At 42.0% G+C, this 16,882-nt stretch overlaps 1 protein-coding gene across 26 annotated transcripts in view; it reads left to right on the plus strand.

Moving 5' to 3' along the window:
• The window catches only part of GPHN (gephyrin), a 468,752-nt gene that overhangs the window by 431,775 nt on the left and 20,095 nt on the right, over window positions 1-16,882 (plus strand). For all 26 annotated transcript variants that reach the window (XM_068253294.1, XM_068253293.1, XM_068253298.1 and 23 more), the window contains 2 exons: window positions 5,204-5,325; window positions 15,699-15,786. In XM_068253294.1, coding sequence (XP_068109395.1) covers window positions 5,204-5,325; window positions 15,699-15,786 — 210 coding nt within the window. The remainder of the gene's footprint in view (window positions 1-5,203; window positions 5,326-15,698; window positions 15,787-16,882) is intronic.

A 16,882-nucleotide genomic window follows, 5' to 3' on the forward strand; every position in this document is an offset into this window, starting at 1 on the left:
TAAAGTAGTTAAACAAACTGTAAAGAGTGAACAATGTATTATGGCAACATTCTGCATAAAAGATTTAAGATGCAATGAGTAGTTTCCAAAAAATGTACAGGACGATACCTTTGAAAGATATTTTGTAAAATCACAAAGTTTGAAAAGTTCAGATGCAGACAACCTTTAAAGATGCTAAACATATTAATTAGCTCTGCATCAAATTTACAATTAATCATTTGGGTTAAACTATATGTAAATAAAGATGGAGTGAACTGTTCTACTGCGAACAGTTCATTGGCAACTTGCCTCTGTACTGCTTCCGGGTCAGCAAGTTCCCTCAGTAGTACGCAGGTGCTGGCCCCGCGGCGTGCATCCTCGATTCGTGTGCCCGTAGGCGGGCACACGCTGAGCATAACATCACGCCGTGACATCATGCACATGTGCAGAGTGTGCCTGGCCACAGGGGCACGATCGAGGATGCATGCTGCCTTGCCAGTGCATGCTTACTGCTGAGGGACCTTGCTGACCCGGAAGTAGTACAGAGGCCCATGGACTGTTCGCAGTAAAACAGTTCGCTCCATCTACTGTATATATGTAAACTGTAGTTTATGGGTATAGGGAGGTCCAGGATTAGAGGACCATTGCATTTACTCAAAGGATGATGGGCATTGGTTAAAGGAAGAACCACCTGCTCTAAAGAAAAAAATGTTAAACGTTTCCTTAGAGCTTTTTTTTCCTAGAATAGATTTTTCGCTCCTTCCCGTGTTCATATATTACAATTAGTAGATAATCTATCTGCATATTTATATGGTTTATTCTTATTTTGATGTTGGTCTGATTGATAGTTTTAGCGACCTTTAGATTGTTAAAGTTTAAACTTTCATAATTATCTTTTGTTTGATATACATTCATAAATATTTTCTTGCGATCTTTGGGGCTATAATTGCTCATCGTTTTGTGTCTTAAATACAATTTAACGTGTACCTGAAATTAACATATTTGGTATATTTATACTTACCTGGGGCTTGCAAGAGAACGGAGAGGACGGCGAGGGAGCCCATGCACCTACATTTTAATGTTGTCCTTGCTTAGATAATTATGGGTTAGCCTGTCAATGAAACTGTATTCGGAGGGGAGTTATGATCAGAATTGTCTCACTATCTCTGGACATAAGCTTTGAAAACAGGTGTATGCATTCTTCTGCCGGTTGTAGTAGAATATGAAGTTTAAGATGTATCTTTAAAATTATGCAATGCAGATGTTCAGGCTTTACTTATTATTGAACAAGTTAATTTTTTTTTTGTGGTTAAAAAATGTGGCAGAGTTTTCCAAGTGTGTCGCCATAATTCACATGTATATAGTGAGCACAATTTCCTAAGGCTACTCCAGAGATATCTCAGTGGGAACATCATATGTGATTCAGCAAATCTGAACTACAGGTTTTTTGTTTCGTTTTTTTCAGTCCTAATTTATTATGAAGCACACATTGCAGTCTGTGCTTGTGCCATATAAGAACACAGTGGGGGTTTCTGAGAGCTTAAATTAGTAGTTGTGTGAATACAATCGCATGCAGGTGCCTGTAGAGAGAACTTTCCTTAAAGGGACTCCAAGCAGTGCAGAAACTATGGAAAGATGCATATCATTTTAAAGCTCTCTTTCTCCTCTTTCCAATGATATATAAACCGCCACCCTACGCCTTTTAGTTTTTGCTATTTTCGCGATTGAAATTGTCGCGACTGAAATTTCAATCGCGAAAATAGAGAAAACTAAAAAGTGTAGGGTGACAATTTAGGTGTCGCCAGAAAGAGGAGAAAGAGAGCTTTAAAATGATATCCATCTTTACATAGTTACTTGTATTACACAGGACGACACTTTCCCCAGTGTCAGCAGCTCCATTCAGCAGAAAAAGTCGCCCTGTGTAATACAATGTAACTATGGAAAGATGGATATCATTTTAAAGCTCTCTTTCTGGCGACACCTAAATTTAGTTTTCTCTATTTTCGCGATTGAAATCGCGGCCTAAAAGGAGTAGGGCGGAGGTTTATATATCATTGGAAAGAGGAGAAAGAGAGCTTTAAAATGATATCCATCTTTCCATAGTTTCTGCACTGCTCGGAGTCCCTTTAAAAGACAACTTTCAAAATAAGCAATTCTCTGTGAACATCAATAACTAAGAGCATAATGACTTTAAAGGACATCCATCAATATAAACGTTTTCAAACTGGTATTGGAATAGCTCGTCTATGTATCATGTATCCCTAAATACTGCTGTATATCTCCTCCTGCTTATCTCTTCCTTTAATGTTTTAAAAGTGTCTCACTGATGGGTGTTGGGGACAGGCATCAGAACAGTGAATATTGGGGAGGTGGGATAGCTCTCCTTACATCTGTTAACCCTGTGCGTACTTTTTAGTTTTGTGACAGCAGGTCTCACTAGCTGCTGATTTTCTCTGTGAATGAGCTGTATAACTGAGCACAAATAACGCGTGAGGCTTTCAGGGGGAGCAGTACAGTATTTCTTATCTTCTATTAAACATTCTATGTGAAAATCTTGCCTTGGTGTCAGGAGACACAGAGACCAGCAGTGGTTGTTATGTTACATTTCAAATAAAAAAAGAATCACCTCTGCTAATGGATACATCTAAAATCTACAGAAACCAAAGTACAGCTTTTGGCTCCGATTTTTAACATGAAAAGTAGGATCATGCTTACACAGCTATTAGAAAATACTTAAACATTACTTGTACATTGTACTTTTAGAACACTTGAGTTTAGATAGCTGTCCTTAAATCAAAAAAAAAAAAAAAATACAGCCATAGTACATTTTTTCGTGATGTGCCTCAAAGCTGGTGATGTTGCCGGGCCGCAGAACAGTCCACCTGCTCAGAGGATCTCAGCCAGTGAACCTCTGAGTAGCCGCAGACCATTCTATTTTTTTTTCTACCCATCAGCCTGCATTCTAAGCCACACAAAAGCTTGGAGAGACAACCACACTGCTGAGCAGCAAGTTTGTTAGAGGACCGCTCTCACTCCTGAGGTGTCAAGTGGCCTAAAGCACATGTGTGTGATCTAATTTGTTTCTGGCAGTGCTTATTGCTAAGAGAAAAAATAGTGTAATATTTCATGTACGAGCCATGGAAACACAGCCTTAATTCTCACTGGTTGTTTGGTGTTGCTGGGAAGAGTAGGATGGAGTTCCTTCCATCTTTTTGCCACAGTTTACGGCTTAGGGTTCCTGATGGAGAGAACAAAAAAGTAGAATGGTCTACACAGACCTTCACAGGGGGACATCCCTGGTGCAGATAGACTGTTCTGCAGTCAGTAGCTTTATGGCTCAAAGTGTTTCAGGTAAATCACACACACAAAAATAATCTTTTATCAGTGGCTTGTATGAAAATAGCTATGCTCTTTATTAAGTTCACAGAAATTTGCTAACGTTCATAGTTTTCCTTTAACCACTTGGGTACCAGCAGTTTCTGGCCCCTTAAAGCGGTATAAAACCCTGACATAATATTCAATAAAAACATGTTTTCCTACTTTTTATATGCCATACAGTTAGCATATTTGCTTTTTTACATACAGTAAGTATTACTATTCATTTAGAAATTGTACGTTCCTAAAGTACACTTATTTTACTCTGAGAGCTGACTTTGCATTTTATTTATAACTGCTTAATTCATCCTCTAACTTAATCAGAAAGCATCAAAAATCATTTATGCTTGTCTGACTTTGTTCACGGGAGCCGTTAGTGTGAGAGAAGGCTTTGTTTACATTTTCACTTGATACAATTAAACACAAGATAACATTATGCAAAGTTCGGAAGCGGCCAGCTCTGCTGGAAAAGAAGCTTCTAAAGCCTGTGTTAAACCTTTGAATGCAGTTCTAGTAAAAATAAAAATACTGGTTGTATATAATATGCTGTAAATAATCTATTAGAGCAAAGTAGAAATGCTAGGTTTCATTCCGCTTTAAGGACCAGACACTGCTGGTACCAAAAATGGGGCTTACTGACATCTCACCGGATGAAATTGCAGCTGTCGCTGTTTACTTGTCGCTAAAGCCTGCTCGCTGTGCCACCACTGTGATAACAAAGCTCTATGAGCTGGTCATGAGCCGATTTCAATGGCTCCCGATTCTGTGATCAATATGAGCCAATAAGATTGGCTCACAGTGATCACACGGTCATGAGCCAATGAAATCGGCTGCTGAGCAGCTCATGGATCGCTGCTGTCATACCGACAGCAGGGGGAGTGAGTTTTTAGCGTTTTTAACTTTTGTAACGGTTGGAACTAGCGGTGGGGAAGTAGAAATCTACACCCTGGCAGGGATAACAGGTCCCAAACATTGCATAGATTTCAACTAGCGCCCTCCGGAAGCGGTTAACCTGCTGGGCGTTTCAATTCAATTGGGTTTTTTGCCCGATTTTTTTTCCCTATCATGTAGCTAGCCTAGCGCTAGCTAAATTATCCTCCCCTTCCTCCTCTCTCCCCCCCACCCTTCTGATCGTCGCAGGCGATCACGCCCATAAGGAAATCCCGTTCTGAACGGGATTTCCTTTAGGGCTTCCCCCGTCGCCATCGCGACGAGCGGAGTGACGTCATCGACGTCGTGACGTCACTGGGACTCCGGATCCACCCCAAAGCGCAGCCTGGAGGCGATTGGCCAGGCTGCACACGGGGTCTGCAGGGGGGGGGGCCCTCTTTCGCGTTGGATAGCGGCGGATCGGCAGCGAGCGGCGGCGATTGGGGCAAACACGCAGCTAGCAAAGTGCTAGCTGCATGTTTGAAATTTTTTTTTATCAAAATCGGCCCAGCGGGGCCTGAGCGGTGCCCTCTAGCGTCTCTGGATGAGCACAGCTCGTCCAGAACGCTAGGGAGGTTAATAATCCCAGGTTGTTCTGCATGCAATCACATAGCCATTAGTCCATTACCCTCACTATGATCTGATATAACTCGATTTTAAATTCATCCATTTGGGATTTGATGTTATACTTATTATTATATTCCCACTAGAGATACTTGGAGGTGCTTTAGTAAACCAATAAAATCCCTCTTGCTAAAAGCTCAGGTTCAAAGGCGTACCTTTCTGGTGTTTGTTTCTTGGAAATCTTTAATGATGTGCCTTCCCCCAGTTACTGGCTTTACGACATACAGTACCTCTTTATGTGAACACAGCAGACAGAGCTTACCATGTTATGTTTTTCTGTAACATTTTATTGCAGCTTTTAAATCCTGAAGATGATCTAATGCCAGGGAAAATACGTGACAGCAATCGCTCAACCCTTCTTGCAACAATTCAGGAACATGGCTATCCAACCATTAATTTGGGTATTGTGGGAGATAAGTAAGTGACATACATACAGGGGTAGTCATTATAATAAGGTCGGGGGTTCACATTCATACTTAATGTTGAATTTCGAAAACCTCTCTTATACAAGGTGAGGTTGAACTTAATAACGATGTACCCTTTTTTTCAGCCTGTGTAAATTTGCAAAAACAATGCAAATGTTATGTTTGCCTGTATTGTACAAACAAAAAAATGTATGCACAGACCTCTGTATATTTGTCAGATTTACGAAAGTGATCCAGTACTGTGAGTGGATTGAGAAAACCAGCCTGGATTTTTTTTTTGAATTGTAAAAATTATGCGTTATAAGTGGGAAAAAAGTACAACCCTTAGTTGTAGCAAGCTATAACATATTTTAATAAGTTGGTGAAATCAGAGTTGTGCAATTAAAGTCACATATAGAGACCTCCAGAGGAAACTCTTGTAACAAATCTGGGACAGCCTGGATTTTATTTATCAATTTCTCGCTTTATGGGTGTATATGTGACCACAACTGTACAGCCAATGTTTCACTAATCATTTACATTTTGCCATAACCTGGGAGATGGTGGTTAGGTTACATTTTCATGACCACATTAGTTCTCTGTATTCTGGAGAACCTTAGTAAATTCAGCCCACAGTGTGTCTTTAGCTCTTCTTTTGCGATCATTTCTATTATATATTGTGTTCAAACAAATTTATTTCAAACTCATTGGGGCAGTACTATAGTAGGAATAAGTGTGTTTTTCTTGTGAAGTCAAATTAGCATAGAAAAGTAGCCTCCTCCTTTTCACATTTTGTAAATGTCTAAATAAGCACAGGACTCCAAATATGAACTGCATTTGTTATAAATAAAATATAATTATTGTATTTGAATGGGAGAGTTGCACATTTTTGATCATTTTCAGAAATGCGAATGTTCATTTTAGACTTGTTCTCTTTGCGGCTAGTAATAGAGACTGATGGCAATTAACCCTACACTAGAAAAGGTTTTTAAGGACAGGATGCACAGGATCTTCTCCTTGACCTAGATGCATGTGCTGCATTTTGTAGTCCCCAGTAGTGCCTCTCTCTTGCACACATCGCAGTGCATGGCAGGAGATGTAGTCAGTGAATGCGAGCACAAAGATTACATTCCCGGCATTCATTGCATTACACGTGAGAGAGATGCTGCTGCAAACTACAAACTTCAGCACAAACATCTGGGTTTAACCACTTGAGGACCACAGTCTTTTCGCCCCTTAAGGACCAGAGCCTTTTTCTCCATTCAGACCACTGCAGCTTTCACGGTTTATTGCTCGGTCATACAACCTACCACCTAAAGGAATTTTACCTCCTTTTCTTGTCACTAATACAGCTTTCTTTTGCTGCTATTTGATTGCTGCTGCGAGTTTTAGTTTTTATTATATTCATCAAAAAAGACATGAATTTTGGCAAAAAAATGACTTTTTTAACTTGCTGTGCTGACATTTTTCAAATAAAGTAAAATTTCCTATACATTTGAGCGCGAAAGTTATTCTGCTACATGTCTTTGATAAAAAAAAAAACATTCAGTGTATATTTATTGGATTGGGTAAAAGTTATAGCGTTAACAAACTATGGTGCCAAAAGTGAATTTTCCCATTTTCAAGCATCTCTGACTTTTCTGCGCACCTGTCAGGTTTCATGAGGGGCTAAAATTTCAGGATAGTACAAATACCCCCCAAATGACCCCATTTTGGAAAGAAGACATCCCAAAGTATTCAGTGAGAGGCATGGTGAGTTCATAGAAGATTTTATTTTTTGTCACAAGTTAGCGGAAAATGACACTTTCTGACAAAAAAAACGAAAAAAAAAAAGTTTCCATTTCTTCTAACTTGAGACAAAAAAAAATGAAATCTGCCACGGACTCACTATGCTCCTCTCTGAATACCTTGAAGTGTCTACTTTCCAAAATGGGGTCATTTGTGGGGTGTGTTCACTGTCCTGGCATTTTGGGGGGTGCCTAATTGTAAGCACCCCTGTAAAGCCTAAAGATGCTCATTGGACTTTTGGCCCCTTAGCGCAGTTAGGCTGCAAAAAAGTGCCACACATGTGGTATTGCCGTACTCAGGAGTAGTAGTATAATGTGTTTTGGGGTGTATTTTTACACATACCCATGCTGGGTGGGAGAAATATCTCCGTAAATGACAATTGTTTTATTTTTTTTACACACAATTGTCTATTTATAGAGATATTTCTCCCACTCAGCATGGGTATGTGGAAAAATACACCCCAAAACACATTATACTACTTCTCCTGAGCACGGCGATACCACATGTGTGGCACTTTTTTGCACCCTAACTGCGCTAAGGGGCCCAAAGTTCAATGAGTACCTTTAGGATTTCACAGGTCATTTTGCGACATTTGGTTTCAAGACTACTCCTCACGGTTTAGGGCCCCTAAAATGCCAGGACAGTATAGGAACCCCACAAATTACCCCATTTTAGAAAGAAGACACCCAAGGTATTCCGTTAGGAGGATGGTGAGTTCATAGAAGATTTTTTTTTTTTGTCACAAGTTAGCGGAAATTGATTTTAATTGTTTTTTTTCACAAAGTGTCATTTTCCGCTAACTTGTGACAAAAAATAAAATCTTCTATGAACTCACCATACTCCTAACGGAATACCTTGGGGTGTCTTCTTTCTAAAATGGGGTCATTTGTGGGGTTCCTATACTGCCCTGGCATTTTAGGGGCCCTAAACCGTGAGGAGTAGTCTTGAAACCAAATGTCGCAAAATGACCTGTGAAATCCTAAAGGTACTCATTGGACTTTGGGCCTCTTAGCGCACTTAGGGTGCAAAAAAGTGCCACACATGTGGTACCGCCGTACTCAGGAGAAGTAGTATAATGTGTTTTGGGGTGTATTTTTACACATACCCATGCTGGGTGGGAGAAATATCTCTGTAAATGACAATTGTTTGATTTTTTTTTTACACACAATTGTCCTTTTACAGAGATATTTCTCCCACCCAGCATGGGTATGTGTAAAAATACACCCCAAAACACAATATACTACTTCTTCTGAGTACGTGTGTGACACTTTTTTGCAACCTAGGTGCGCTAAGGGGCCTAACGTCCTATTCACAGGTCATTTTGAGGCATTTGAATTCTAGACTACTGCTCACGGTTTAGGGCCCCTAAAATGCCAGGGCAGTATAGGAACCCCACAAGTGACCCCATTTTAGAAAGAAGACACCCCAAGGTATTCTGTTAGGAGTATGGTGAGTTCATAGAAGATTTTTTTTTGTCACAAGTTAGCGGAAAATGACACTTTGTGAAAAAAAAAACAATACATATCAAATTCCGCTAACTTGTGACAAAAAATAAAATCTTCTATGAACTCATCATACACCTAACAGAATACCTTGGGGTGTCTTCTTTCTAAAATGGGGTCACTTGTGGGGTTCCTATACTGCCCTGGCATTTTAGGGGCCCTAAACCGTGAGGAGTAGTCTTGAACCCAAATGTCTCAAAATGACCTGTGAAATCCTAAAGGTACTCATTGGACTTTGGGCCCCTTAGCACAGTTAGGCTGCAAAAAAGTGTCACACATGTGGTATCGCCGTACTCAGAAGAAGTAGTATAATGTGTTTTGTGGTGTATTTTTACATATAACCATGCTGGGTGGGAGAAATATCTCTGTAAATGACACATTTTTGATTTTTTTTTACACACAATTGTCCATTTACAGAGAAATTTCTCCCACCCAGCATGGGTATGTGTAAAAATACACCACAAAACACATTATACTACTTCTCCTGAGTATGGCGATACCACATGTGTGACACTTTTTTGCAGCCTAGGTGCGCTAAGGGGCCCAACGTCCTATTCACAGGTCATTTTGAGGCATTTGTTTTCTAGACTACTCCTCACGGTTTAGGGCCCCTAAAATGCCAGGGCAGTATAGGAACCCCACAAGTGACCCCATTTTAGAAAGAAGACACCCCAAGGTATTCCGTTAGGGGTATGGTGGGTTCATAGAAGATTTTATTTTTTGTCACAAGTTAGTGAAAAATGACACTTTGTGAAAAAAACAATAAAAATCTAATTTCCGCTAACTTTTGACAAAAAATAAAATCTTCTATGAACTCATCATACACCTAACAGAATACCTTGGGGTGTCTTCTTTCTAAAATGGGGTCACTTGTGGGGTTCCTATACCGCCCTGGCATTTTACGGGCCCAAAACTGTGAGTAGTCTGGAAACCAAATTTCTCAAAATGACTGATCAGGGGTATAAGCATCTGCAAATTTTGATGACAGGTGGTCTATGAGGGGGCAAATTTTGTGGAACCGGTCATAAGCAGGGTGGCCTCTTAGATGACAGGATGTTTTGGGCCTGATCTGATGGATAGGAGTGCTAGGGGGGTGACAGGAGGTGATTGATGGGTGTCTCAGGGGGCGGTTAGAGGGGAAAATAGATGCAATCAATGCACTGGGGAGGTGATCGGAAGGGGGTCTGAGGGGGACCTGAGGGTTTGGCCGAGTGATCAGGAGCCCACACGGGGCAAATTAGGGCCTGATCTGATGGGTAGGTGTGCTAGGGGGTGACAGGAGGTGATTGATGGGTGTCTCAAGGTGTGATTAGAGGGGGGGAAATAGATGCAAGCAATGCACTAGCGAGGTGATCAGGGCTGGGGTCTGAGGACGTTCTGAGGTGTGGGCGGGTGATTGGGTGCCCGCAAGGGGCAGATTAGGGTCTAATCTGATGGGTAACCGTGACAGGTGGTGATAGGGGGTGATTGATGGGTAATTAGTGGGTGTTTAGAGGAGAGAAGAGATGTAAACACTGCACTTGGGAGGTGATCTGATGTCGGATCTGCGGGCGATCTATTGGTGTGGGTGGGTGATCAGATTGCCCGCAAAGGGCAAGTTAGGGGCTGATTGATGGGTGGCAGTGACAGGGGGTGATTGATGGGTGGCAGTGACAGGGGGTGATTGATAGGTGATTGACAGGTGATCAGTGGGTTATTACAGGGAATAACAGATGTAAATATTGCACTGGCGAATTGATAAGGGGGGGCCTGAGGGCAATCTGAGTGTGTGGGCGGGTGATTGGGTGCCCGCAAGGGGCAGATTAGGGTCTAATCTGATGGGTAACAGTGACAGGTGGTGATAGGGGGTGATTGATTGGTAATTAGTGGGTGTTTAGAGGAGAGAAGAGATGTAAACACTGCACTTGGGAGGTGATCTGATGTCGGATCTGCGGGCGATCTATTGGTGTGGGTGGGTGATCAGATTGCCCGCAAGGGGCAGGTTAGGGGCTGATTGATGGGTGGCAGTGACAGGGGGTGATTGATGGGTGGCAGTGACAGGGGGTGATTGATGGGTGGCAGTGACAGGGGGTGATTGATAGGTGATTGACAGGTGATCAGTGGGTTATTACAGGGAATAACAGATGTAAATATTGCACTGGCGAATTGATAAAGGGGGGTCTGAGGGCAATCTGAGCGTGTGGGCGGGTGATTGGGTGCCCGCAAGGGGTAGATTAGGGTCTAATCTGATGGGTAACAGTGACAGGTGGTGATAGGGGGTGATTGATAGGTGATTGATGGGTAATTAGTGGGTGTTTAGAGGAGCGAATAGATGTAAACAATGGATTTGGGAGGTGATCTGATGTCGGATCTACGGGCGATCTATTGGTGTGGGTGGGTGATCAGATTGCCCCGCAAGGGGCAGGTTAGGGGCTGATTGATGGGTAGCAGTGACAGGGGGTGATTGACGGGTGATTGACGGGTGATCAGGGGGGATAGATGCATACAGTACACGGGGGGGGGGGGGGTCTGGGGAGAATCTGAGGGGTGGGGGGTGATCAGGAGGGGGCAGTGGGCAGGGGGGGGGGGATAAAAAAAAAATAGCGTTGACAGATAGTGACAGGGAGTGATTGATGGGTGATTAGGGGGGTGACTGGGTGCAAACAGTGGTCTGGGGGGTGGGCAGGGGGGGGTCTGAGGTGTGCTGTGGGCGATCAGGGGGCAGGGGGGGGGGAAATCAGTGTGCTTGGGTGCAGACTAGGGTGGCTGCAGCCTGCCCTGGTGGTCCCTCGGACACTGGGACCACCAGGGCAGGAGGCAGCCAGTATAATAGGCTTTGTATACATTACAAAGCCTATTATACAATGTAAATGCAGCGATCCGGGTGCTAGTAACCCGCCGGCGGGTTACTACGAGCGGTGGGCGGAGCCAGTCCCCAGCGGCTGATCGCGTCACGAATGACGCGATCGCCGCATAGCCACTCCCGCAGCCGCCCCCGCCGATGGGCGTATTGCGGTCGTTTGGGCCCAGTCTTTGCCGACGCCCATCGGCTGGGGGCGGTCGGCAAGTGGTTAAATAGAAGGTGGCCCTGTAGGTAACTAGTGAGGCTCACCCCAACCCCTGCCTCCCCCACAGCACACTTTATTACAAACCTCCCTTATGGAGAGGTTCATTATATTAAAAAAATGATGGTGCTCGGTTTCCTTTAAGATCTCTGTGCCAGTCCACAATACCTATTTTAAAGTGAACCTTTGAGAAAGAAATGCTTAAGTTAGGTACTTACCCTCCATAGAGGATGATCCATAGGCTTCTGTTATCCTCCAGCAGTCCACCAATTCACGCCAGAACACTCTTCTTCTTTATGGTCTGTGCAGTAGCACAGAACCGATCGTGCATAACCAGTTCCATGCTACTGCGCAGGTGTGGGCCATCCGTGCGCCTGCGCAAATGCGGTCATGCTCATACAGAGATGGTAGTGTGGCTGCGCAAACATATTTGTCAAGCCTTTGTCAAATATGTTTGGAGGGTCCCGGGACTTGATTGGTGAGTGCAAGGGGAATGGAGAAAGACTCTGGATTATCTAGAGGCTTCCCTCTACTGAATTTTTTTTCCACTTACAGGTACAAACTCTCTTAAGGCCTGAGCCCACTGACGCAGTTGTATATGCTTTTCAGTTACACTTCAACGTTAGAGATGCTGAAAAGCGGACAGAAGCAGATACAACTGCGTCAGTGGGCTCAGGCCCTTACAGGTTAAGGAAGGCTACAACCATTCAGTTGGTGTGCAGAGGCTGTTGTTGTTTTTCAAATACTCCAACCATTAAAATCCATTTGTATGCCTTTGTGATGCTCAAGAGTTTGTTTACCAGACCACATAGCTATGCACAAATGTTTCCAAAAGGAAATAGTCATTTTCAAAAACATGGCTTTGTTTCACAAATGATTTTGTTTATATAGTAGAAACTAACAATTGGATGTTAATCATTGTGCCATCATAAATTGGCAGCATCCTGTTTTTATTTACCACATTATAGCTACAATTTGAAAATCTGGCGGCGTTGTGGACCTCATTTGGGTCTTAAAGATCTCTACAAGATCATGTTTTCTTGAAAAGAATAGCCTTTTCCTTCTCAACCACAGACATTTGAGTTTAGCTTTTTATTTATATCTTTTTTTTTTCACTTATCAATAGTACTATAAAAAATGTATTGATTCCCTTCATTACAGATAATCTTGAGAAAAACTTACTCAAGAACCTTAATGTGCATTGAAAAAAAAATTATGAAACGACATGTTTTGCAAATGTCTGTGCTTTTTTGAAGAGGAAATGTGTTTCTTCTTGTCTGGGAGCTGTTCCATACTTCTATAAATGTAGGATGAACTCCAAAACCATGTACATCTAAAATGCTACAGTGCGTGGTTCGGTTGGCCCTAGAGCTGCGCAGCCGCACTCGCGGCAATGTCGACTGCGCAGCCGCGGCCAGCACCGGCGGCCATATTGGGAGCGGCATGAGAGCCCGACCCGGCCTGTGGGGTCGCGACCGGCACGGGGGGCGATTTCAGGAAGGGGACCCGGCGGAACTGCACGGAGAGCGCGGACGGCGTCCTCCGTGAATTTAAACATCTTGCAGGTACTTGGCTTTTTTAGCCATTTTGGCCTTGTAAGTCCTTTAAGGAGATCATTGGAAATAAGAGGAAAAAACAATTTTTCAAAAAGACCTCATAGTTTTTGAGAAAATCGATTTTAAAGTTTTGAAGGAAAAAAGTATACTTTTAAATGCGGTAAATGTCACTTTTAGTAGCAAACCTAACTGTAGTGTAATTTTACATGCATCAAAAGAAAGAGCAATAAATAAATTATGTGGGGTCCCCACTCCTGAAACTTTTTAACCCCTTGTCCCCCATGCAGGCTGGGGTAGCCAGAATGTGGAGCTCCGACCGATTGGGGCTTCACGCCCTGACTATACCAGCTGCAAAAAGGTCCCTTAATGCCGATTTTTGTTCCGAGGTATCTGTTGGGGGGGGGGGCCCCAGGTTTATTTTGCCTTGGGGCCCCATTGTTGCTGGAGTAGTACGTTGTGCGGAGATGGAGTGGAGGGCACTTCATTCCTGTGGGGGGCGGGTTTTCTCCTGGGGAATAGAAGCTGGTAGTATTTAGGAAGGAATACCCCACGCTATTTTTTTAAATGGTATTGTAAAAATCGTTTATTGTTTCAGATGAGTCATCGACTTTCTCGATATAACTGTCATTCTTAAAGGATAACAGAGCTGAAACGGTTATTAAAAACAGGGGGAGCAGGCATGTATTGGATGCAGTCCTCATGCCCACCACTCCTCCCATGCCTCTCCGTCCCCCTCCTTTCTCACCTAAATCGCCGCTGCATCTCGGTCTTGGTTGCCCGGGTTGGGCAGTAGTGCACAGGTGTCCATGGCCAGTAGCACTCTGCGCATGCGCACAATGGCACAATTACATCATCAGATGTGCCAATACATGCCTGCTCTCCCTGTTTTTAACTACTGTTTCAGCTCTGGTATCCTTTAAGTCATGCATCAGAGGCAGATGAAAAATCTGTTGTGGATTGCTGGGAAATACTGAAGTTAATCATCTGTATGGGATTTTTTTTTTATTATTATTATTTATTTATATTTTTGCATGTGCATAATGCAGTTGCCTAATTCTTTTCCTGTGAATATTTAATATAATCATGAGATAAAATGAAGTAAGCAAAGCTGAAAAAAGATGTTTTAAGCACCAGGGAAGTTTAGTTCATCAGGCTGGGGGGGGGCTTTCTCTGCATCTTTACTCAAGTAGCGCAAGCTGGTGAGTACAATTAGTTTTCACAGAAGTAAATACCAGTATATACTCGAGTTTAAGCCGACCCGAGTATAAGCCTACCCCTAACCTTTACCTAATAAATCTGGAAAACATGTTTGACCCGAGTATAAGCCGGGGGTGGCAAAAGCCACAACAACACCACCACTTACAGCCATGGCCAGACACTACCATATATTAGAAAAGCAGCATAAATTCTGCAGATTGCATTAATAAGCCAGAACACAGGCCTACAATGGAGATGGACATGCAAAGAACACCTGTTGCAAAGTTTGAGCTGGCATAAAGATAAAGCAAGGAATGCAGAGCCACATAGTCATGTATCTGATACTTGAAATAGGATTTCAAGGCTTCGCACCAATCAGTAGACACTGTCTCTGTATGCCTTTCAAAGCTACAACTCAAGATGAGGTTAGCTGGGACCTCCCATGGAAATGTCACGTATGTGGTCTCCCTCAGATGATGCACCACTGTGCATATAGTGGGGGCACTGTGGGAGGTTACTCAAATAGTAGTGACTCGAGTATAAGCCAAGACCCACACTTTTGAGCCACTTTTTTTACCCAGAAATTAGGCTTATGCTCGAGTATATACAGTATTTGCAAAAACATATGGGTATGAGAAAATGCATATTCATGCAGATAATACACGCATAAATATACTGTATATGGGCATGCAAAAATACATCTTCATCAACTTAATTTAAGTCAATAGGCATGAAAAACGATATTCCTACACAGATGAGAATATTTGTGAAAAAAATATGGGCTTGCAAAAAGTTTTGCAAAAATGCATTGAAGTGAATGAGTATGAGAAATAAACTTTTTGAAAAGTTCTCATTTTTGCTTGAAAGAGTGGCATTTCGTGTTGAACATTTGTTCTGCACGTTCCTGTACAGACTGATGTGTCCTATGCACATGCACATTGTTTGACATGTGCAGGACCCATTTAGGATAAATCATTTACTTCAGATTTTGCAGCAACTGATGAAACAGTAGGTTATTTCACAATATTTTTTTACAGAATTCACTTCTGATTAACAGCCAGTCTGATCTTATTGATTGGATTCTTCATTAATCAGGCGTGAATGTTGGTTCGTGCGTAACAACTCTAGGCAGAGGAGTTTAGCCCCTTTTGTATTGACCAATACTCACTTTTCATTGTTAAACCAATTTTTGGCAGTTTTATGAATTAGGATGTTTTGCTGAACACAACATTTTTGTGTGTCATTTTTTACAGTTTAATAGCAAAACCCTTATTATTCTGTCATTCTATCTTTTTACAGCCCTGATGACTTATTAAATGCCTTAAATGAAGGTATCAGCCGTGCTGATGTTATCATCACATCAGGTGGTGTATCAATGGGAGAGAAGGTAAGCATTATTCCCACCTGAGTGCTTTAGAATTACATTAATATTTACAGTAGCCCATGGTCATCATGCATTGTGCATTTGGCAAATTTTGCCGTAAGTTACAAAAGTACCATCTGAGAGGGAGACTGGCGCCGTTGTCATAACAGGCTAGTGTTTACCAGCATTTCTGTGGATGCTGTAGGTTAATTGTGGGGGTTCCAATAGCTACAGTAGCATTCCAAGTAGTGAGGTAGTGCATGCTGGTTTGGAATGTCTGTTGGACCACTCAGACAGAATTATAAAAATATTTTCTTTTACAAGGACCACGATCGCAAAAAAATATATACATAATTTAAAATACATATAAAATATAAATTTCTCCCAGAGTAGAATGAACTATAAATTACTCATATGTTTCTGTGACTCCCAGTAGGTAGTAAAAAGCTGACAGATTTTGGAGTAGTCCATCTCTTCTTGGGAGATTCTCAGTACTACCTTTATTCTTTACAAAAACTCTTACTGGAATGGATAGAAAGATGTCAGCCAGCTTCCTTACAAACTTGCACATTATTTTGGCAGTTGGACTAAGCAACTGCAATTCAGTAAGGGCTTGTTCACACTATGAGCATTTGCGTATTTTTTTAAGAATTTGCCCTAAAAGCGCTTGTGTGATGATTCCCTATGAAAGTGTTCACATATGAGCAGTTTGATTCGGATCCACTTTGAAAAGCACTGCCTGTACCCTTTCTATACACTCTCGATATTTTATGCACACAAGTTTCTTATGCAGAGAATGGGAGCTAAAGTTTTATCTAGCTGATCTCTGGTGAGGAGAAAGCAAATGTCACAAATTTCTAATCTCTACTGAACATCTTCAGTAATTCCAAAATGTGTATAAATATTGTAAATGCTATCATTACCTTAAAAATGTACTTAAAAGGTTATTGAAGGCCAAATATAACAAAAAACAATTTGAAAAGTTTTCCTCTTCCTTCATATTTAGATGGCAGTACAACAGAGGTTACATAGTTAGGTATTGATTTTGAATGACATTTAATTGCTATGAGTAAGATTAAAGAATGTCCTTTGATTCTTGCAACAGATTTTTGCAATTTTA

This window comes from Hyperolius riggenbachi, chromosome 9 (assembly GCF_040937935.1).
Source record: "Hyperolius riggenbachi isolate aHypRig1 chromosome 9, aHypRig1.pri, whole genome shotgun sequence".
Classification (NCBI taxonomy): Eukaryota; Metazoa; Chordata; class Amphibia; order Anura; family Hyperoliidae; genus Hyperolius; species Hyperolius riggenbachi.